The following is a 23,626-nucleotide window of genomic DNA, read 5'->3' as shown; positions in this document are numbered from 1 at the left end:
TCATGAGAGACCTAGAGAGAGAGGCAGAGGCACAGGCAGAGGGAGAAGCAGGCTCCCTGCAAGGAGTCTGATGGGGGACTCGATCCCAGGACCCCGGGATCATGACCTGAGCTGAAGGCAGATGCCCAACCACTGAACCACCCAGGCGTCCCAAGGATAGTTATTTTAACTAAGATTTATGGGGACATGTTGGACATTATTTCATTCTGAAAAACAAAATATAGTAAAATTTAGAAGTATATTTTTTGAATGATGTTCCTATGACTCCTTTTGTTACGTCAGCATGAGTGAGTGATTTGAATACCTAAGATTTTCCACCTAATGATTTTTTTCTATTTAAAGAATATTCAGATTTTCTGCTTAAAGAAACAAACACTATTCAACTATGGAAACATTTTGAGTTAAATAAAAATAAGAAAGAGGCAAATATTATCAAACATCCAGAACAGCGGGAACATGAGTGGGAAAAATATCCATTTGGCTTGGTTATTTCCATAGATGGTCTAGAGCAGGGTCCATTGGAACGTCCTGTGGTGACAGACTGTTCTCTACTGCCCAATAAAGTAGACACCAGTCCCACATGGCTGTTGTGCACTTGAAATGTGGTCCGTGTGAATGAGAAACTGCATTTTAAATTTTATTTAAACATAATTTTAAATTGAAATTTAAATGATCACATATGGCTAGTGACTATTGCATAGTGCAGATCTAGAACACAAATCCTGCCTTCTTCCCCAAACTGCACAATTTTTTTTTCTCAATTTTTTTAAGTCTTCTACATACTTGTTTTCAAATTATGACTGTACATTTATCGGTTCCTCACAACATCCCTTAGAATTTGGTACTTTCATCTCCATTTTATGGTTGAAGGACCTGGGACCCAGGAGAGAAAAAGTTGGCCAGCTAGTAAGAACTCAGCTCCTCCCTGGTAAAACTGACTTTCAAACCTTAGTCTGTTTGGCTTAAAATCATCATACAGCAAGTTCCTTTCCTACAAAAGGGCAGAATCCCCTTATGGGACTCTTAATAATTCAGTATCGTGTGGTGTGTGGATGTATGTGCTCTGTAGGCTTAAAACCCCATTTCAGGTTGATGATGCCTTCTCTTCTTAAAAGATGTTTTGTATTTATTTTTTTGACATACACAGAGGGGGAAAAGAACATAGGCCAGGGGAGTGGTAGGGAGAGGGAGAGGGAGAAGCAGGCTCCCTACCGAGCAGGGAGCCTGATTTGGGATCCATCCCAGGTCCCTGGGATCATGACCTGAGCAGAAGGCAGATGCTTACCCGACCGTGCCATCCCGGGGTCCCTCTTACTTTCCGATGTTAGGAGAGACCTGGTTTACACTCATTATTGTTCCGTCCTTAAACTGATACCAGTTTTTTAAACTTGAAAAAATATGTGCATAAGCTGACAAAGTCATTGTAGAAAACTCTCTCATCACCAGGGCGACGAGGAATGAAGGGGTATGATCAACGAGAGGAGGAGATGGAAACGTCAACCTCGTCTACCGAACTCCCAGAAGGCAAAACAAAGGCATAGCTCTGTCTCTGAGAGAACCAGTGTTCTTTAAATCCTCTTAGTTTTTGCCATGATGAAGTCACAGAATACTTCAAATACAAATCTTTTAAAAAGATCAACTGATGTCTTTTACATATATAGTAAGGCCAAGTAATAATCTTCTTTTATGTAATTATAAGTTAATGCAATCTTATGAAAGAACAAAGATGATGGTGCCAGACAACACTTGCATCACTAAGTCAAAAAGTATGTATGCACCTGATGTGTCTAAAATCCAATTTAATTTCATGTAATTCATTCAGAACCAAAAATGTTTTCTTTCTAGATGTTACTTTATGGCAGCATGTGACTTTAGGCCCAAAGACAGTGAGCAAAGGAACATCTATGTTTCTTTAAAGATGTGTCACCTTATCCCTGCCCTACATGATCCAAATTGATAAAATTCAACTTTCAGCAGGTAACTTGCTATTCCGATCATTTCATCTGCACTGAAAAGTGACTTACTCTATTTGTTATAAAAAGCTCGGACTTTGGTACAAAGACCCCTGAGTGATTCTAAATGGAACCTTGAAAACAAACAGGTGCCTACGTTCTAATTATTCTCCTACTACAATCTAGACATTTTAGAAAACATGTTTCATTAAAAAGTCTTCTATCAGGTCATTTATCTTCGAACGTTTCATTTGCTGATGGAGACAGGTAAGACTTTGTGGCATTTCTTTGCCTCTTTATAGCGTATCTATGAAGTCTCCCTTACGTGAAAGGTGCTGGGTTATGTCTTGAGATAGAGAAAAGTGGAAGATTGGAAGATGCTCATCACATTATATAAATTATGGTAATTAGAAAGTCCAACTCCAGATCAGCATGGTATGGTGAAAAAACTAATTAGAGGCCTGGGTTCCATTTCATGTGTTCCGTTAGTCAGATGTCACTCTGTGAAAGCATTTAACATTGCTGTGTGTCATTTTGTCGTCTAACACAAAAAGACAGGATCAGTCATCTACCTCAAGGACTGTTAAGAGGAACTAGACAAAATAATATATGTAGCAGTACTTTTAAAAAGTATAAAATGCTATGAAAATGCCAAGCATTATATTATACTTTAAGAAAATTTATAAAGCCACATAATCACTTTTCCTTAGGCTTTCAAGAAACGAAACCTGAACTCAGAAAAAAGTAGGTAATTAAAATGTTAAATTAGAATCTAGTTTTCTAGTCTAATTTTTTAAAATTTTATCTTGTCCAACTCTCCAAGCTATCTTTGGTAGATAAATTGAGCTGATTAGTTTGGCTTTTACCCCCTCAGAGCTTTAGAGAATCTCTGGGTCATATTTAGAAAAATCACATTGTGTGTCCTCCCCACCCCTTCATCTCTATCCAAAGGGTGACTATAGGAGTCATTTCACTGTCATCATTTTGTTCAAAAAAATTATGTGGTGTTTTACAGTCAAGGAAATAATTTAAAATGTGTGAAGTTACTACTGGCAAGGAAAATGGGTTAACAACTAGGGTGCAGAGAAAACTTTTTCCATCAACACGATGGAAAAAAAAAACCAGACTAATTTTGATTTTGGCCTACTTTGCCTTCATTAACTAGAGAATCGCCCCAAACGTCCATTACCTTTGAAGATACAGATTTCTGTGTGGCTATTTCATTTAATCCCATTTAGCTATAAAAGTATGAAGAAAATACCTTTTCAAAGGTAGTGTCCTGACCATTTATTTCTTGGCATAGCAAAGGTGCTGCTTTTGTAAATACGTCACTGGTTTAGCAAAAATGGCAATTTTGTGAAAATGTAGTGGTGGAGTGTCCTCCCAGAAACTGTCCTGGAGGGTCTGGGGCTCCGTGCTGAACATCTCCCTCCTCGAGGAGGAATCTGATAGTGGGACAGTAGACAGTTTCCAAAAATAACCATGGTTATTCCTCTCCTTGCATTCCCACTTCTTGCAGCTGGGCGAACCCACTACGACTTCTCTAGACTAGTAAAACACGACAGAAGGGACCTGGGCCGCTTACTAACGTAGGTCTCACGAGGCCTCTATGTTTCGGCCTGCTCTCCGAAGACCCACATGAGCCTGGCTGGCTTGCTGGGGGGTGACAGGGCACGAGCTGCAGAGACCAAGCACCCTAGGTTGTTGGCCAGGCCAACCGGCTCCCAGCCCCGCAGCAGGACTGCCCGGCTGACCACAGCCCACGTTGTAAAAACACGCACCAAGCAAACGGCTGGTCCCCTCGGCCACTAAGTCATGAAGTGATTTTTACCCAGTGACCGCTAACTGATACGAATGGTGGCCAGGTGACGTCGGGGGAAAACGCTACACCGTCCATTCCTTCTCTTGTTTTTAGCTCTCTTGGGAATGGTAAATATGCAAAAAGACCTCAAGGTGTACTGCTGTTGTGAAGCTCGTCTAGGCAAAGCAAAAAGCACCAACGGTTATTTCTAAAAGGAAACAAAGAAAAAAGAATTTTAATACACCAAAATCTTCTATCCCTTGGGAATGTCAGGCCATTCCGGGTTTAGGCAAAGAGATTTTGTCTGGATTGTGCTTGAAGGAGGATCTACGTAAGACAAATTAGCTGGCAAAACGTAGAGTCTTTTAGACTCAAAATACAGGAGGATATTGGTCCTTGGCCTGCCTTGTGGAAAATACGTTGAGGCTCACCTTACCCCAGGTGGATGATGGAGGGCCGGATAGTCAGTGTGAAAGCTTAGCTTCCCGGTTGTGTAGGCCACATTGTTTGCGTCAATTTTGTCTTGCACTTGCCAAGTATGTCTGTAAAATACAAGAAACATATGTTTAAACAGGCTGTGGGTAAGCCAGAGGAAATGTGTTAGAATGAAGTGGATACATGAGGGAAATGGAAACTTTTCATTTTATGAAATAATTACCATAACGATGTGAGCCAGGAAGAGGGCCCGACCTTCCCTTGTCCAAAGTCGCCATTTGAGAACATACACCTCCTCCTTTCTTGTCTCTTCTCCAGAGAAAAGTACATTTACACGTGAGTCTATCCCATAGAGTTTATAAAGAGGAACGTGTGGGATTGTCGGTTATGCTTTTTAATAGGTTAGTGCATTTAAAAATCATTTATTGAAGTGAAATTCACATAATGCAAAATGACCCATTTAGTGAACGACTGAGTGGCCCTTAGGACTTTCACAGAGTCGGTAAGCATCACCCGTATTATGTAGGTGCGAGACACTTCCATCACGCCACACAGAAACCTCTTACCCTTCAAGAAGTGTTTTCTTCCCATTCTTCCCTCCTCCCAGTCCCTGGCCAACACCAACACTCATTCTGTCTCTAAGGATTTACCTATTGGGGATATTTAATAAAAATGGAATCATATAATGTGTAGCCTCTTGTGTCTGGTTTGTTCTACTTAACAGAACCTTCCTGAGATTCATCCATGATGGATGATGTATCATTACTTCATTCCTTACTATGGTTGACTAATATTCTATTGCCTGGATACGCCACAATTTGTTTATTGATTCATCAGCTGTTGGACATTTGCACTATTTCTACTCCTTGGTTGTTGCAAATAGTGCTGGCGTGAGCATGTGAGTGCACGTACATAACTGAATGCCTGTTTTCAATTCTGTTGGGTCATGCCTAGGAGTGGAATGATGGAATTATATCATAATTCTATCTTTAACTTGTTAAGGAGACGCCAAACCATTTCCACAGTGGTTGGGCCACTTTACATTCCCACCAGCAACATGTGAGGGTTCCAGTTACTTTCCCATCAACACTTGTTATTTTCTGGATTTGGGTGGTGGTGGTGGTGGTGTCGTTGTTGGTTTTGACCATCCTAGTGGGAATAAAGTGGTATCTCATAGTTTTGATGTATATTTTCCTGATGGTTAACGATGTTGAGCATTTGTATGCTTGTTGGCCATCTGTATATTTACTTTGGACAAACATATATTCAAGTCCTCTGACCATTTCTAAATTGGATGCTTTGACCTTTTTAAATTTCTCTGAGTGCTTTATATAGCCTGGATACTAGACCCATAACAGACATATGATACACAACTATTTTTTACCCCTTCCATAAATGGTCTTTTCATTTTCTTAGTGATGTTCAAAAATTTTAAATTTTGATGAAATCCCATTCATCTATTTTTATTGTTGCTTGTATTTCTGGTGTTATATCTGAGAATCCATCACCCAATCCAAGGTCATGAAGATTTACACTCAAGTTTTCTTCAAAGAATTTTACGGTTTTATGTGGAGGTCCTCGATCCATTTGAGCTAATTTTTGTATAATGTATGAGGAAGGAGTCCAATTTAATTCTTCTTGCATGTGCATATACAATTGTCCCAGAATTATTCATTGAAGGAGCTGTTCTTTCCCCATTAAAAGGTTTCAGCACCCTTGTTAAAATTCAGCCATAGAGGGGCAGCCCGGGTGGCTCAGCAGTTTGGTGCCACCTTCGGCCCAGGGTGTGATCCTGGGGACACGGGGTCGAGTCCCACGTCGGGCTCCCTGCATGGAGCCTGCTTCTCCCTCTGCCTGTGTCTCAGCCTTTCTCTCTCTCTCTCTCTCTGTCTGTCATGAATAAATAAAATCTTAAAAAAAAATCAGCCATAGATTCATGGGCTTGCTTCTGGACTCTCAGTTCTATTCTATTAATCTGTATGTTTATCTTTATCCCAGCACCACAGTATTTTGATTTCTATAGATTTGTAGTAAGTTTTGAAATCAGGAACTCCGAATCCTCCCACTTTGTTCTTGTTTTTTATTATTGTCTTGGTTATTCAGAGGCCCTTACAGTTTCATATGGATTTGAGCATTTCCATTTCTACAAGAAGGCTGTTGGAATCTTGGTAAGCATTGTATTGAATCCGTAGACTGCTTTGGGTAGTAATCACAGCTTAATAATATTATGTCTTCCAATCCAAGAAGGTGGGATTCCTTCCATTTATTAGGTCTTCTTTAATTTCCTTTAGCAATGTTTTATAGTTTTCTTTTTAAAAGTTTTTCACCTCCTTGGTTAAGTTTATTCCTAGGTATTTTATTCCTCTGGGTGCTATTGTAAATGGAATCATTTTTTTAAAATTTCCTTTTCAGATTATTCATTGCTAGTATATATAAACACAACTCATTTCTCTGTATTGTTCTTGTATCCTGCAACTTTGCTGAATTCATCCCTTAGCTCTCGTAGCCTTTCTGTGCATAGATTCTGTGTACAGGATTTTCTATATATAGGATTATGCTATCTATGAGTAGAGATAGACTTCTTCCTTTCTCATTTGGATGCCTTTATTTCTATTTGTTGCCTACCTGCCCTGGCCAGAACTTCCAATACCACATTGAATAGTAGTGGTGAAAACCAGTACTCTTGTTCCTGATCTTAGAGGGAACTTAATGAATATTTATTTTATTTTATTTTATTTTGTTTTATTTTATTAACTTAATTAATTTTTAATTACACTCTTGTAACTATTACTCAGATCAGGAAATACAACTTTAAGGTTATATGTCCTGTCCCAGCCAAAATCTCATCTCTCTTCTCCAAAGTAACCATACCATGACTTCTCTATAATTTCTTTGCATTTCTTTTTATTTTTACCCTTAATGTGCATCCTTAGACACTATGTTTAATATTGCCCATTAGCAACAACTGTTAATGTTCCCCTCCAGCCTGTTCTTCTTACAATTTATTGTTTGAAGAACTTAAGGAGTTTGACCCATAGAATTCCCCACAGTTTGGACTTTGCTGATTGCATATGGTGGTGTGGTTCAACATGTTTCCCTGTTCTTTGTGTTTCTAGAAAATTTGCAACTAAATGCAGAGGCTTGGACAAACTCTATTTTCTCTCTTTGGTAGAACTATAGATGGCATTGTGCTCTTTTTTACAAAAAAAAAAAAAGAATTGTCAAGTTGTCTTTCTTTTTGTGATATTTGCACACACTTTTATGCTCAGTGGCTAGATCCACTAATTCATTGGGGTCCCAAATAGTGGAATTCCAAATTAATAATTTCTTTTCTATTTATCGGTTGGAATACTTTTTGAAATATCTAATTTCCTTCATATAGGTTACATGGGGTAACCAGATACTAGATGGAGGAAAGTAGATAGCTTACACAGGGATAATGAAATCAGTGCTTGATTCTTCACCTTTATTTACCGTTTTATAATATAATGGATTAGTTTTCTACCACTCCAAGATGAATAATTAGCTTTTAAAAATAATATTGATGAAAATGCATTAAAACTAGATAGAGGTAGTGGTTTCATAACATTGTCCATGTACCAAATGACACAAAAACTGTACACTTTAAAATTGTTAATTTTGTGTTATATCAATTTACCTCTAGTACCAAAAGAAATAGCTTGGCTTAAAAGTTAAAAAAAAAGAAAGTTAATAAGTGAACTAAGGATTGTTTGCAATTCTGTGGCAAGAAAACAAACCAATATTCAGATTTTGTAAGGCTTTTCCCTCAGAAGACTGAGACAATGCATAGTTGGAAGGAAGCTCTGTTTTAAAATAAACCGAAGCTGGTTTGGAAAATGTATCGCCATATATGCATGTCATCTTATTGCTGTCATAATGTCTATTTATTAACTTATGTTCCCATTCATCAAATCACTTTTCAATAAATACATATTTATTGTACTAATTCTATTCCAGGCATTGTTTTAGCGTTAGAGATAGAGCAGGGAACAGGAGAGACAAATAAACAAGTAATCACCAAATGTAATAACAGAAATAAGTGCTGTGAAGAAAGTAAAGCAAAGAGGGGAGAAAAGGATTGGGGGCCAGGAGAATAACACAGCAAAGATGATGCTTTGGGAAGTGCTCCAGAAGACCTGGAAGAAAAGGAAACATGAATTTCTGGGAGATGTATTTTAGAAAGAGGAATATGAAGTGAAAGACAGGGTTTCTTCCCCATTCTCTGGGATTGAGGATGCATCTGGCTCTGGTTCTTGCTTTGTTTTGTTTTGTTTTTTCAACTAATTTTAAAATGGAAAGCCTGGTAAGCCTTTCACCAAAGTTTAAGAACCATCCATATGTGGCCGTAAACCAAAAAGAGACCCGGTAAAAGAAGAGGAATATGTATAGCCTGTTGCAACTTACTTCAAATAGGAGCCAGACAGACCACTGTACTGTGGTGACTGTAGCCAGGAAATACACGTTCTCTACGAAACTCCTGTCGCTCCAGGACCCAAATCTAATGTAGATTATGCCTATTGTCACCGTCAGCATTCCAACAATAATCAACATGTAGGAAAGGATTTAAGAATAAAACAAAAAATAATAATTTCATCAAGTTGTAGAACATATATCTTCTGAGAAGGTGATACCTTTGACATTGTGAGTAGGAAATGACTATATTTGGGTATTCTTTTCAGGGGTGATGACGGTTTTGCATTGATTCACCTACATTCCCTTTCCTGGTTCCTCCTATGATCAAGGGTGAACTTAACTGAATTTTCATGCAGCCTAGAGCTGGCTGAGATTCAAGGTGCACATCTTAGCCAGGGAACAGATCTTTTCTTTGTTTGACATTAACTGGCTTCTACAGGGATGGGGCCTGTGACCTGGCATCATTGGAGTAGTTCTCCAGCACTCTGTGCTAACTGGCAGGGGATGATAAACATTTTTCAGCCCTAAAGTGTTTTAGGCACGGTATGGGATACGTAGCCTAAAAGTCTATGCTTGCACATAATGATAAATCCCAGGAAAAAGGGGCTTGCCAATTCCAATCATAAAACATTCTCATAATAGTCATAGCATAACTCTGGAAAAATCCTAGAAATGTCACTTGGTCTACCTTTCTACCTCCTTATAGAAATGAATCATGCCAAGAAGGCTGCTTGCTGATTGTTTATAACCCTAAGCTTTCACGTATCCTTCTCAAATCCAAAGGAAAACACAGAAAAATAAATGCAAATGCGATCCATTGGCCTGTAGAGAAACTTTTTTAAAAACCCACTTGTGAGGCCTTAGTGAGATGAGGGTGTATTTTTTGGCCTCTTTCATTAGAAACAGATTCTAATGTTCTTCCAAGTAAAGCAACTCAAGCAGACGGTCAGGAACTGTCATGACTGAAGCAGAGGGGCAGGACCCAGGTTTTTCTAAAACTAAAGAGGGAAGCTCAGCATAGCATCTTAGCCCCCTGGTATAGACTTGCCTGATGTTGTGCTGGGACAGGCAGCTGAAGCCGTGCACATAATCCTGATTTTGCCAGTGATACTATTTTAAACTAATCTAGGTATTTCCAGTGAGCTGCTTGTGTTATTGTCAAACTCAGATACACCGAAACACTGACTCTTAACTATGGAGAACAAAGTGGTGGTTACCAGAGGGGCGATGGGGTGGGGGTGATGGGGGATATAGGTGGAGGGGATAGAGAGCGCACTTACTATGATGTGCACTGAGTGATAGAACTGTTAAATCACTATACTGTATACCTGAAACTAGTATAGCACTGTGTATGTTAACTACACAGGTTTAAAATTAAAAAAAAAAAAGAAATTTCTTTTATATTTTCCATTTAAGGGTTTTGCCAAAAGCTCCTGTACACTGAAATCATGACTTTTAGAGGCTCTTTTGTGGGCTTGGTTTGAATACTTATTCACTAGATCCACCCAAGTTTAGATGGCCAGTCATAAGTATTCATATCTCATGAAATTAATAGTGCTTTGTGACAAGTTTGAATCTTTTAGTGTTAATGAAATGCTTACATATTGTTTTTGCTAGATTTGTTCTTTATACCCTTAGTGATAGATTTTGTAATCTTTTGGTTAGTGGCTCACACCTGGAAAATCATGCTGGATTTATTTTTAATGTCTGTCTTTTTTAAAGTACCACTTACATGAGAAGATGTTCTACAACGGCAACCTGGATGTTTTACCACCAACAGCTACGATCTCTAATCTCAACCTGCTGCAAGCTGCTCTCACCAGGTAATAAAAGAATGCTTTCTTTTGATTATCATTACTTGTCCTGTTGGATCTAAAACATATTGCTCATATGTTATTTTTATTTTTTAAGTTTTAACATATAAAATCTTCTCCTTGGGGCGCCTGGGTGGCTCAGTTGGTTAAGTGTCTGACTCTTGATTTTGGCTAAGGTCATGATCTCAGGGTCATGGATTAAGCCTGTGTTTGGCTCCCTGCTCAGTGGAGAGTCTGAGATTCTTTCTCTCCCTCTCCCTTTGTCTTTCCCCTCCCCTGCCCTCACGTGCACCTGCACATGTGCACACATGTGCTCTCTCTTTCAAATAAATAAATCTTTTAAAAAAGGAAATTATCTCCTAGCTAAAATAAACACAAACATTTATAATCATCCAAAGGAATATTATACTGTGTATCATTTATTTTTTATTTATTTATTTTTTAAAAGATTTATTTATTTGAGAGGGAGAGAGAATGAGAAAGAGAGGAAGAACACAGGAGCAGGGGGAGGGAGAAGCGACTCCCCACTGAGCAAGGATGACATGTGGTCCATCCCAGGACCCTGGGATCATGACCTGAGCTGAAGGCAGACGCTTAACCCACCAAGCCACCCAGAAACCCCTATCATTTCTAACTGTAGTTGTGACACATCCACATATGACTTCCCAGATACAGTCACTCTTCTGAGCTTCAGATATTTATTTTTCTACTATCACCTGTAGACACACACAATGGGCCAGGAACTGAGGATGCAGAAGTGAACAGACTGACATGAGATTTGCACCTCAAGGAACATACAGTATGTGGGGGAGAAAAATCAGTGTGACTTATGTTCCAAAGCTAAAGTACAATAAAGAAGTGAAGATTAGGTCGAGATCTGAAGACTGAGTAGGATTTATCTAGAAGAGTAAAGGTCATTGTGGGCAGAAGAAATAGTGTGTGAGGATGCGCAGTGGAGGGGGAGACCCTGGCCTATCAGGGGAAGCGAGAGAAGTCTAATATGGGCTGGAGTGGGGACAGTTTGCTCTATAGCTGTTCTTGACTTTGCTTCAAATTTCTGCTTCCCTTATTGTCCTGTAAAGTCTTACAAAAAAAAAAATCTCATTACATTAGGGAACTAAGTTGAAACATACTTTTTATCTCATAGCATTTAACCCACAGCCAAAAATATTTGTTAAATGAAGGCATAGACTGTAAAATAGTAAATTGTGTTATTTTCCTGACCGACTGGCTATTAACTTTAATCCTGGCCAAAGCTATATGTTTTAGGTATATTTAAATTATGAATAATTTGGTCACCAGTCATTTTTGTTGTCAGAATTCCAGGAGATGTGTTACAGTTGTTTATAAACAGTACTTGGAAAAATTGTGTTTTAAAAAGCCATCATCTCTTCAGTTCTACCTATATTATGGATACTCATTTACACTGCATTTATTCCTGAAAATGAAAAAATTCCATACCATTTTTGGTAAGAATTAATATCTCTAATAAAAACAAGAAGAACAAAAGTAACCTGTCTGATATCTAGCATTGCTCTTAGTCAGTCCATTGGACTCATATGGAAATCTCCATGAAACATAAAGATACAAGTAAACAAGGAAGGTCCTGGAATGAGGATGTTGGCACAGTTTTTCTTCTCCCCGAATTTCTCCATAGGATATCTAGAGTACAAACCCCAAAATTCAGGGACACCATCTAAACCAAAATTAGGTGACAGATATTTCCATGAAGCTCAAAAATAGAGACAGACCTTCCAAAGCCACAATATGTGGTATCAGAAATCGTGTAGAGGACGAAGCAGAGGGGAGCAAGTAGGTACTGGGTGGCATCGAAACATTCACAAATCCCTAAGGGACAGTTACTGGCACCTGCAGGAGGCCAACTTGAGAATAGCAGTCAACCTGAGAGGGTACTTGCCAATTCCAACGTAGCTGAGCCTGAGAGGTCCAGGCTAAGGGACAGGGTTAGTCTGGGCCCTCGGGAACCCTAAGAACTTCACAGACAAAACTCTCATCTGTGAGGAAGTTTCCTTCTGTGAAAAAGATTCCAAATCAAGTGGTTCAGGGACCATAAGGACAAAGGAAAAAGAAGTTCCAGATAAAAGTAAAAGAAGGACACCAGGAAGTCTTAGAAGGCTATCAGCCATCATTTTGAAATACAGCTTAAAACCATAACCAAAGGTTTCTGAATCATATTTCATTTTAATAATTAAGGAAAAAAATTCACATAAAAATTAGAAATGTAACATGATTAAGATTTCATTTCATACAGTTATTTTAAAGAAAAAAAAAGAGAATGAACGCAAAATATCATACCTATAGCTAATAGATGCCGGAAGGTTATGACCCCAAATATAAAAAATATTCTAGTTTTTCTATGTTTCATTTTTGTTTTCTATTTATACCTACTTCTACAAGTCAAGAAGACACTAATGAAATACAATATAGGAAAGAATAACTTACATCAGAGATAGAAACTCAGAAATGGAATGATATGCTCAGATATGAGCTCACTAAATTTTAATTTTCCACTCACTAAAAATGAAGACTAAGCTAGAAGGCATGCAATATTTGAATAATAAGCACAACAGATAACACCTTTGGATAAAATGAGAAGATTAAAAGGAGAAAAACATATCAAAAGAGATGAAAGACCTGAGAGAAAGTAATAAATTCTTTTAAAAGACTTTATTTGAGAGAGAGAGAGAATGAGTGGTGGGGAGGGGCAGAGGGAGAGGGAGAGAGAAGCAGACTCCCTACTAAGCAGGAAGCCCTATGTGGGGCTCGATCCCAGGACTCCAGGATCATGACCGAAGTCAGACCTTAACCGACTGAGCCACCCAGGTGCCCAGAGAAAGTAATATATTCTAATAAATTTTAATTAACAGAAGATTTAATATACACATAATAGGAGTCCTCGAAGAAGCCCAAGGTAAAGAGGGTAAATATTAAAAACTATGATTCAAAATATTCTTGAATTTAAACAAAAAGATTTGAAACATTGAAAGACCGAACCATACACTCCCTGAAAAAAAGTTGGCCCAGAACAAGAAACACCAAGATAGTCTGTGAAATTACTGGTCTTTAAAGAGGAAAATCTTTTGGGCATCCAAGTAAAAATATCAAGTTATTTATAAGGAAAAGAAAATGAGATTACCAATAAAACTGTAGTGACATATTAAAGATGCTGTGAGCCAAGAATTTTATATTTAGCCAAACTGATTTTCAAGTATAAAGACCTTAAATTGCTGTCAACATGCAAGAATTTAGAGGATATTGTTCTCATGGGTCCTTCCTGAGGAATTTACAAGAGAATAGGATTCAGACAACCAAAATTAATAGAAATATGTTCACAGAGCACTGGTGCTAAGCAGTAAACTTTATTGACTGATAGAATTAATCACGGGAAAAAAATCTTAAAAAATTGGGAAACTAAACTACTGTTAAGGGCTGCACATTTTGGAGCTAATACTCTAAATCAGGAAAACAAGATAGTGAATGCCATAAAAATCAGGAGAGCTCTTCCATTTGGGGGAGAAAAGAGAGGTTTATGACTGCTTGGGGTATGTGGATGGGTTCTGGGGTGACCGGCGATGTTCTATTTCTTGACCTGGATGGCCTTTTATGTGCCTTACGAAGATTCGGTAAGCTATCCATTGGTCTTATGTGATTTTTCTATGTCTGTATTGTGTTTTATCATGAGAAAGCGTTTTTAAAAATTCATTTTGAAAGGCTAATAATACTCCCAATAGTAAAAATAAAGACAGGTAGTGATAGAAAGATGGCAACTACCTCTAAAAACAAAGAAAAAAGCAATTTCCTCCAAAGTTCCAAAGTCTCTCATTATGAAAAACTAAGAATCCTGTGCATTGAAAAAAAAAAAAAAAAAAAAAAAGCTCATGAGAATTCCACATTGAGTGTATTTAGCGGTTTTGGCAGGGGATTGGTAGGTCAAATTGTGCTTAATTTACTTCTGGAGAACAGGAGCTACATGGTAGTTTAGGTGTTTGATGTGAAAGATTAAACCTAATTTTCTCTTGTCACAAATTCTCGGATTCCTTGTCAATCGTCCCTTTCCCTTCGCACAGTTGCCTCTAATCTGAACTGAATGGAGGGGATGGGAAGGAGTACCCTGGTGCTGTTGTCATGACTTACGTTGAGAAGTTTCTGTATGATCCTGTGGAAGCGTTCCCTTGCATCTGAGCCATAAATACGAGTGGGGACCACATTTCATAGTTAATAATTACTATGGCTTTAGGAACTACGGGGCCAGTGCTAGATGGGCTGCCATGGAAGGACGGCCCAAGGAAGGACTGCAGACTGTTGACTTGGGTAAACCTGGGTGTGAAGGCTGTTTCTACTGCCTCAGTTTCCTCATCTGTAAATTGGGTTGGGGCACCTGGGGGGCTAAGCATCTGCCTTCGACTCAGGTCATGCTCCTGGGGCTCTGGGATCGAGCCCCCCATCGGGCTCCCTGCTTAGTGGGGAGTCTGCTTCTCCCCCTCCCTCTGCCCCTACCCCCTGCCACTTGTGCTCTCTCTCTCTCTCTCCCTCTCTCAGTTAAATAATAAAATCTTTAACAAATAAAAAATTAAAATGGGGATGATGGTTCTTACTACAATTGTGAAGAGTCAAGAGAATGACTGTAACACATTGAGCTGAACACGCAGCACATGGAAGGTGCTTAATGGGAAATTATTTGGTCCCATCCCAATACCAGCTACCCGTCCTGGATGGTCCGAGGAAAACCAAAGGGCAGGGGGGTCAGGGCTGCTGGAGAGGCAAGCGGGTTACTAGGGCCTCAAAATTGCCTCAAGTGATTTCTAGGGGAGCATGAGACACAGAAATTATTTTTCCTTTCATTCACGAGATGACCTCATACTCAAGTGGTTTTGCTGGCAGCAACTTTAATTACTGCAAACCCGAGTATTACAAAGGGAGCCCCAGGGGCTGTGTCTTGGCCCAAGACGTCAGCTGGGGTTCACAACGGCCGAAGGAGCACAGCTTGTCTCCCCTTGAGAACCCCAGACTCTCCCAAGAATACACATCTTAAAGGTCCTGTCCCTGGACTCAAACCCTGAGGGTCAGTACTAAATCTGAAACAACTCATTAAGAAACCCCAGCGTGATTTTTTTTTTTTTCTTTACAAAGTTGGATGGAATTACAAGTAGACTCAGAACCCAGACAGGTTTTCTTTGTTTTCTTCCCAAGTCTAAATTGCATTATTTGGTTGGTTTTTTCATAACTCAGAGCTATTTGTATTCAAGAAGGGCTATGTGGTTTTCTCAAGCAATTTCTTGGCTAGAAACTTCACCAACATGGGTAAACTCGTGTTTTTTCTTTCCCCGCTGAGGCTCCACACTTCACAAGTGTTTTCTGGTAACATGTATATCAAACAAGTAGCTGTTTTAAAGTCAGGTTGGGAGGCCGTGCTAATGGTCGGAGCAATTGCTAAGGGGCCAGGAGCCAAGGAATAATCATATTTTTCACTCATAACGTCCTCAATCTCTAATACAACCAAATGTGTGAAATGCTGCTGGGCTGGCTTACAGAAATGCTAGCAGAAATCCAGTGAACGCTGGAAAGGATGTATTCTTGTACTCCCCAGAGGCCATTTCAATATTGTTAATTCTTAACTGGCCTGGCTGGTGTGTTTGACAAAGAGCCCACTAGAAACATTTTTGGTTTGACATTATTTTATTCATCTGATGAAGCCTGCACGCAAGGCGCTCATGCAGATGCAAAACTGGGCAGCAGTCGTAGGCTCTTCTACTTTCCAGCAAACGTTTTTTAAAGGTTTCAAAGGGCATGCCAGGTATTAAAACAGTCCTGTAGGAAGAGGGAAGCAAGGCCCCCGTAGAGGAGACTCCTGGAGCTCCGGGCAATCGCATGGAAAGCTTAGATCCCTTTCTCACCCCCAAATGGCCAGCGGAGGAACCACGATTGGACGGTGTTCCCCTCTGGGTCCTGGGGGCCGCTCCCTGGGCCGTAATGTAGTGCAGATGCTCTGAGGCGCTGGGGCTTCAGCTCTCCCCTCGCCTTTGTGGAATGAAGTGTTTCCCAAGTATTTATTTAAATTTTTCCACTACAATTTGTAACCTTGTAAGATTTATTCAGCGATTGTACAGCTTCCACGGTGGTCTCCACAAGACCATGTTTGGCCACTTCCAAGATCCATGAAGTTTCTTTTACCCCTTTTCCTCTTTGTCGCCGCCTATTCTACTCCTGACGTGGGTGTTTCAGAAAAACATAGTTTTCATCTTCACCTCATTCTTATTAGTCTAATCCCTGCTACACGTGCTAATGCAAATTGCTGGTGCCAGCAAATAACGCACTCTTAGCAAGAGGAGAATCTGAAACTTCCAGACTGTGTGCTGGAAAGAAGGCAGCCTTGCTAGCGAGGGCTGAAGACCGTATCCCTTCGGCCTGACTTTCTGATGAAGAAGGGTTACTCAGAGTTGCTCACAAGGTTACTTTTCTAACTAAGGGCTCACAAATGTCGACAGTGCTGAGAAAAGATTTTTGACATCTTGACCAAATCAAGTGCTCAATATCTTAGCAGCAGACATTCCCTCTTATTAGGATTCCCCGGGTGACCGCTGTGTGTCAGGCACAGAGCTAGTGCTGAAGATTTCAGCCTGCGCGGAGCTCAATATGACAGCGACAGTGGCTTCCTTTCACATTTATTCTGCTGTTGCATACTTAAAAAAAAAAAAAGATTTTATTTATTTATTTGAGAGAGAGCGAGCACAGTGGGAGGAGGGGCAGAGAGAGCGGGAGCAGGGAGCCTGATGTGGGCTGGATCCCAGGACCCGGGGACCAGGAGCCACAGGCATAGACCTACCCAGCTGCGCCACCCAGGCCCCCCTCTGCGGGTTGCCTTCGTGAAAACATTCTAACTTGGTATAATCGCTGAAGATAGCAGTGAATAGAAAAAGTATAGTTTGGGATCCCTGGGTGGCGCAGCGGTTTGGCACCTGCCTTTGGCCCAGGGCGCGATCCTGGAGACCCGGGATTGAGTCCCACATCGGGCTCCCGATGCATGGAGCCTGCTTCTCCCTCTGCCTGTGTCTCTGCCTCTCTCTCTCTCTCTGTGACTATCATAAATAAATAAAAATTAAAAAAAATTAAAAAAAAAAGAAAAAGTGTAGTTTACAGTGACTATTTCCCATTGGGTTAGATTATGTTATAAATTCATTGAAGAAATTATCATCAAAAGCACAATGAGGCATCTCACCTCCCATCTGTCAGGATGGGCTAAAATCAAAAGCATGAGAAACAGCGAATGCTGGCGGGGCTGTGGAGACCCAGGGAGCCTCACGCACTGCTGGTGGGCGTGCAAACTGGGGCAGCCACTGTGGCAAAGAGCGGGGAGGGTCCTCAGAAAATTAAAACCAGAACTAACATACAATCTGGTAATTCCACTGCTGGGTATTTGCCCAAGGAAAACAGAAACACTAATTTGAAAAAAATGTACATGCCCCTATGTTTATTACAGCGTTATGTATAGTTGCCAAGATACGGAAGCGGCCCGGGCGTCCATCCATAGGCGAGTGGACCAAGAAGATGTGCTGTGTACACAGTGGCATATCACTCAGACAAGGATGAGTGACATCCTGCCACCTGCAACTACATGGATGAAATCAGTATGAGGCTAAGCAAAACAAGCTGGAGAAAGACAAGTACCGTATCACATGTGGAATTTAAGAAATAGATGGACAAAAAAAAAAAAAAAAAAAGAAGAAGAGACAAATGAAGAAACAGATTTAAATATAGAGGACAATTTGGTGGTTGCCAGAGGGGAGGCAGGTGGGGAGAGCATGAGTTAGATAAGAGGGATCAAAAGTACACTTGTTGTGAGGAGCACTGGGTAACGCAGGGGATTGCTCAATCATTATTGTACTCCTGAAGTGAGTATAACTCTGTATATTAATTATATGTAGATGTTTAAAATAAATAAATAAATAATTAGTTAGAAAAGAAATTATCCATGGGGCGCCTGGGTGGCTCAGCAGTTGAACATCTGCCTTCAGCTCAAGCTGTGATCCCGGGGTCCTGGGATCGAGTTCCCCATTGGGCTTCCCTCATGTGCCTGCTTCTCCCTCTGCCTGTGTCTCTGTTTCTCTCATGAATTTTATATATATATATATATATATATATATATATATATATATATAAAAGAAACTATCCAGAAAAGTATTTTTATTGATTTTGGGGGGAAGTTCAGGGACATGAGATGTGGCGTTGGCCCTGCTCTTTAAAAACTATATTGATCCAGATTAAAGGTCTAAATCCTTCTGAAAAGGTTATCTCATTACATACTGTCCCACATATATACACCTGACAAAACTGACAATGAGAGTTTCTTTACCAAGTCTTATCCTTTTCTCCCAGGAAAGCTTTCATCCTCAAGGCAGTTGCTGAGCGTTTCACAGAGTTGCATGACAAAAATATTGTCTAGATGACGAATGACAAAATACTGACAAGCATCTGAGAAAACACAGGCATGGAAAGGCCACATGCTTTTGTCCTAAAGCTATTACCTTTCCGATTTAGCCTCTGAACACAATGTTATAATCATGAAATGCTCTAATAACTATTGCATCCACCTGCCGCTCTATAGTTTTGAGAGCATCTAGGTGTGCATCTGTCATTAAACGCTAATCCCTCTCCCGCTATTTGCTAAGACTGTGCAAAATGCTGGACTCTACTGTTTTTATTGGTCTGACCAGCCCTTTAACAATTGAGATGACAACCAAGAACCAAGAAATAGATATTATCACTCTCACTTCATACGCACGCATTCAAATTCTCCAAGCCAGTAATCCTATTTGAATGGGAAAGTGCTAGGAGGGTGTTTGTTTCCTGAGGGAGGCGTGTGTAAAGTAGCACTAGGCTATTATTATTTTTGGCACCTAAGCAAGAGTCGAAACCAGGCTCCTTGAAAAAAATCTCCATGGAATGCAAAGTTCGCCTTTGGCCTTCCTGTCTCCACTTTCCTCTCTGCACCGGCTCCTACTCGGGCAGTCCCTCCCCTCCATTCCTGAGGGCCTTCATTTATTCATTGCATTCGCTCACTCACCTGTCAACTCGTTTTCCGATAAGAGCAAAGCACTTTTCCGGTGGGGAAGCAAAGCTAGGAGAGGGGGGGACCACGCTGAAGGCCGCTGCTGGTTCTGTTACAGAGATGAGTCACGTCCAGGCCTTGCCACAGGAGCAAGACCATGGAAGATGCTGCCACTGAGGGCGCATAACTGCTGAGGATGTAGGGCACCCGAGTCCTACAGCAGCTGACACCTGCCTTCTCTCCAAGGGACCCTCCCCTCAGCCAGAGCCTTGGAACCTTAGCCACACACACAAGAATCACCAGCAGCGTCTTTACAAGTCTTGATACTTGGGTCAAATCCAAACCCCCTTCTGAAAAGTCTCAGGAGAATGGACCCAGATGTCAGCATTTTTAAAATTGGCTACTCCGACGTGCAACCTCACTTGAGAACTATTGCTCCAAGTGTCCCTTCTTTTATTTATTTTTTATTTTTTCAAGGATTGTATTTATTTACTAGAGAGAGAGAGAGAGAGAGAGAGAGAGAGCAAGCATGAACAGAGGGAGCAGCAGAGGGAAAGGAAGAAGCAGGCTCGATGTGGGGCTTGATCCCAGGACCTCAGGATCATGATCTGAGCCCAAGGCAGATGCTTAGCTGCCTGAGCCTCCCAGGAGCCCCTCCCATCTTCTTTTAAATCTCAGGATACAGAAATTTGAACATCACTGTCCACATTACTGTGGGAAGGAGCAGAATAGGAAAATAATTTCAGGAAACCATTCAGTCTTCTCATCCTCTTAACTAAAAACAAAGCAAGTCCTCTTCTGTAAGTTCTTGAAGTAAAGAATTAAAACTTAAAAAAAAAAAAAAAATAAACAAACAAACCCAGGAAGGCCTTTCTTGGCATGTGGTACAGTTGGAGAGATTCAGGGAAGAAATGTGATCCTCTGCAGGGAAGATGAGATTGAGTAGGTTAAACCACCTGGTTAGCTGCAAAGGTCTTGGACAAAGGAAATGCAATCCTAGCAGGTGGCCTGATTTGTTTCTGACAACAAACCTTGAGTATTTATTTCAATAAATTTCACCATATTAGATCAGTGGCCAAATTATCAAGTCGTTTTAGGATTTCCAACAACAAGATGAAACAGGAGGCAAGTCATACATCAGGACTAAGGATCTGACCCTAAGTGTGAGGGATGGGGGTGAGCATTGGGAAACTATAACAAAGAGCCTCCCCCCCCCCATTTTTGGCTGCTGTTGTGAAATTGTGAACTGTGTTGCGGGGATACAACAAGTCTGTTGTCAGCAAATAACAACTTAGTAAAAGAAGATAGAAGAGATTTATTTGGAAGTATTCTGTTGACTTCTGGTGCCGAAAAGCATCCTTTCCATGCTCTTCCTTCATATCATGATGGTGAGGTGGATTAGGAAGCCTGTGCGTCAGACAGACCTGGATTCTAACTATGGTTCCTCTTCCACTACCTGTGAAAACTTGGATTATAGTTTAATTCTCTGGACTTCAGATTCCTTATCAGTGAACTGGGGGATAATGTCTATTTCAGAAAACTGTGGACATTAAATAAACAACAAATAATTGGATTGAGGCTCTTAGTAATTTCAAGACTTTTTCCTACTCTTTGTTTTGTCTGTTGTTACTGATAATAATCTGTAAAACAGCTCACATTTTTAAAAATATTTATTTATTTATTTATTTATTTATTTATTTATTTATTTATTTATGATTTTACTTATTTATCCATGAGAGGCACAGAGAGAGAGGCAGAGACACAGGCAGAGGGAGAAGCAGGCTCCGTGTGGGGAGCCTGATGCGGGATTCGATCCCAGGATCCTGGGATCATGCCCTGGGCTGAAGGCAGATGCTCAACCACTGAGTCACCCAAGCATCCCTACTTATTTTTTATTTTAGAGAGAGTAGGAGCATGGGTGAGTGGGGGGAGCGGCAGAGGGATAGAGGCGGTGTCAAGCAGGCTCCCATGACCCAGAGGTCATGACCTGAGTCAGAATCAAATCAGCTGCTTGACCCACTGAGCCACCCAGGCACCCCAAAACAGCTTAAATTCTTGCAGATGTAGGGGAGATAAAAATTACGTAGGCCACAAGTGTGCTGATGGCACAAGTAGGTTCTTGGGCTGGGGTGGGGGCTGGGTCCTCGAAGCCTACATAAGACAGAGTCTTTTGCCCTGAAAAAACTCGATCCAATCATTGGAGGCAAATGATCAGCTATTTTTGAACCTCTGTTTACCTACGGATAGGGTCTTGCTCTAGGTCAGGGGTGGCAACCTCCAGGGCAGGCAGGGCCCTCGCAGGTCTGAGGTGGGAGTGGGGGCACACTTTGTGCAACTGGCCCCTGAGGACGTGCTCTCTTCCCCGGGGCACCCTCTGCTTACATCAAGCAGGTTCCTGGCACGCAGAGATTTGGTCTCCATTGTTGCCAGATTTGATTTTTCACATAAAGTCAGATCCATATTTAATATAAAATCTCCCAGTTTTTAAGTGTTGACAACTAATTCTATTTTCTTTCAGCATCTTGTGGGCCAACCAAAACATATCCGCACACAGCCTGTGCGCTACCAGTTTTGCAACCTTTGAAGTTTGAAGGTCCTTTTCACCCCCAGCGGCCTCTGCTCGAGAGCCCAAGAATAGTTGGATGTGTCCCACAGGAAGGGTTCACCCTGCAGATTGGAAATGCATAACCCCCACCTCCAAATAAGCGTTTCCTGTTGTTAGTGTTTCATTATCCATAATGCATGTTACCTCCCAGGCAATTCTTATGCAAACGGCCTTTTGTTCCAAAGTTAAAATCAGTTACATTTCCTGTTCCTCGCTCCAGTGTGTAGACTTAATTTTCTGCATGTTAGTTTTATCTTTTTTTAACACATCTGAGTGGCTGGTTTCATTCCCCTAGGGCCCTACTTTATTTTGCGCCAAGTCTTGGGTGGTAAAAATTTAATGAAGTTCAGCATTTATAAAAGTCTTCGTGAAACAAAGTCTTCCATCCTACCTGCTATGAACTGAACGGTGCTCCACCCCCTCCCCCCCCAGTCCAATGACGAAGCCCTAATCACCAAGGTGACTGTATTTGGAGACAGAGCCTTTAAGAAGGTGACTAAAGTTAAATGAAGTCGTAAGGGTGGGGCCCTCCTCCAATAGGACTGGTGCCCTTAGAAGAAGAGGAAGACACACCAGCAGCACAGGTACAGAGAGGAGAGGCCACGTGGGAACCCCGTGAGAGGGTGGCCATCTCCAGGTCAGGAAGAGAGCTCTCACCAGAAACCAAACCTGCCGGCACCTTCATCGTGGACTTCTGTTGTTTGAGCCACCTACTCTATGGGATCCTCTTATGGTAGCCCTAGCAAACTAACCCAACACCTGCAACTAGTATCTTTGATGTCTGATGCCTCTGGGCTTTTAGGATCCTTTAAAATCTCAGTAATTCTCAGAGAAATGCCACTTTTAGGCTCATCTTCCCATCTGACTTCCCACTAGGGCCATTATGGAAACAGGGTATCTCCAATCAAAAGAGTCTCCCTTCTGGGAAATACATCAAACTTTGTATATAGTGGCAAAATATAAAGTATTCTGTGACTCACCCATAAAATGTGAGATAAAGGAAACCAATCCTTTTCCCAAGTTTTAAAACTTGTCCTCGTTTGTCAGATGCTCCCGTGAGTCGTACTATGCCTACTTTCTTGAGGCTGGAGAGCCACTGGTAGGCGTGTTCATCATTTTTTAAGACATCTTCAAAATTCAGTGTAGGTAGCTGGAGCTCTGCGCCCCAGTACTGACATTCTGTGAGTAAGAAAAAGAAGAAACCAGATGGGATTACATTGTTTTTTACAAAAACCAAGAACCTCAGCGAAGGGACTAGTTCATTGAAGTCAACCTCTGATTGATCATGGAATTTATGAAATTTCAGTCACATTAAATTGCTCAAGCTACTAGTTTTTCTTCCCTGGAGCCATGTCAGTCTACCATATACCTCCTGCCCACCACTGCCCAACCCATGACAGTATTCACTATACCCCATTTGTCAAGAGAATGTTTAGCTTATGGGTAGTTCTTGATCTCTATGTCCTTAGGGCTTTTTTTTTGCCTGGACTCTTGTTTGGAAACGTCCCTACTGGGACA

The 23,626-nt window shown here is 40.8% G+C and overlaps 1 protein-coding gene and 1 long non-coding RNA gene across 5 annotated transcripts in view; one reads left to right on the top strand and one right to left on the bottom strand.

Moving 5' to 3' along the window:
* BBOX1 (gamma-butyrobetaine hydroxylase 1) overlaps nt 1-23,626 on the bottom strand; it is a 59,134-nt gene that overhangs the window by 10,028 nt on the left and 25,480 nt on the right. Inside the window, exons 4-5 of one of the 2 annotated variants that reach the window (XM_038569285.1) lie at nt 23,089-23,287; nt 4,185-4,295 (exon numbers count right to left, since the gene is read on the bottom strand). In XM_038569285.1, the coding sequence (XP_038425213.1) occupies nt 4,185-4,295; nt 23,089-23,287 (310 nt within the window). The remainder of the gene's footprint in view (nt 1-4,184; nt 4,296-23,088; nt 23,288-23,626) is intronic. The other variant, XM_038569284.1, reaches the window with a different exon arrangement.
* LOC119865038 overlaps nt 1,458-23,626 on the top strand; it is a 46,967-nt gene continuing 24,798 nt past the window's right edge. For all 3 annotated transcript variants that reach the window (XR_005375869.1, XR_005375868.1, XR_005375870.1), the window contains exons 1-2: nt 1,458-2,219; nt 10,345-10,445. This is a non-coding gene — a long non-coding RNA (uncharacterized LOC119865038). The remainder of the gene's footprint in view (nt 2,220-10,344; nt 10,446-23,626) is intronic.

The sequence above is a fragment of the Canis lupus genome, chromosome 21 (assembly GCF_011100685.1).
Source record: "Canis lupus familiaris isolate Mischka breed German Shepherd chromosome 21, alternate assembly UU_Cfam_GSD_1.0, whole genome shotgun sequence".
In the NCBI taxonomy this organism is placed as follows: Eukaryota; Metazoa; Chordata; class Mammalia; order Carnivora; family Canidae; genus Canis; species Canis lupus.
Note: the sequence above shows the minus strand (reverse complement) of the source record. Positions and strands in the feature narration are given on the sequence as shown.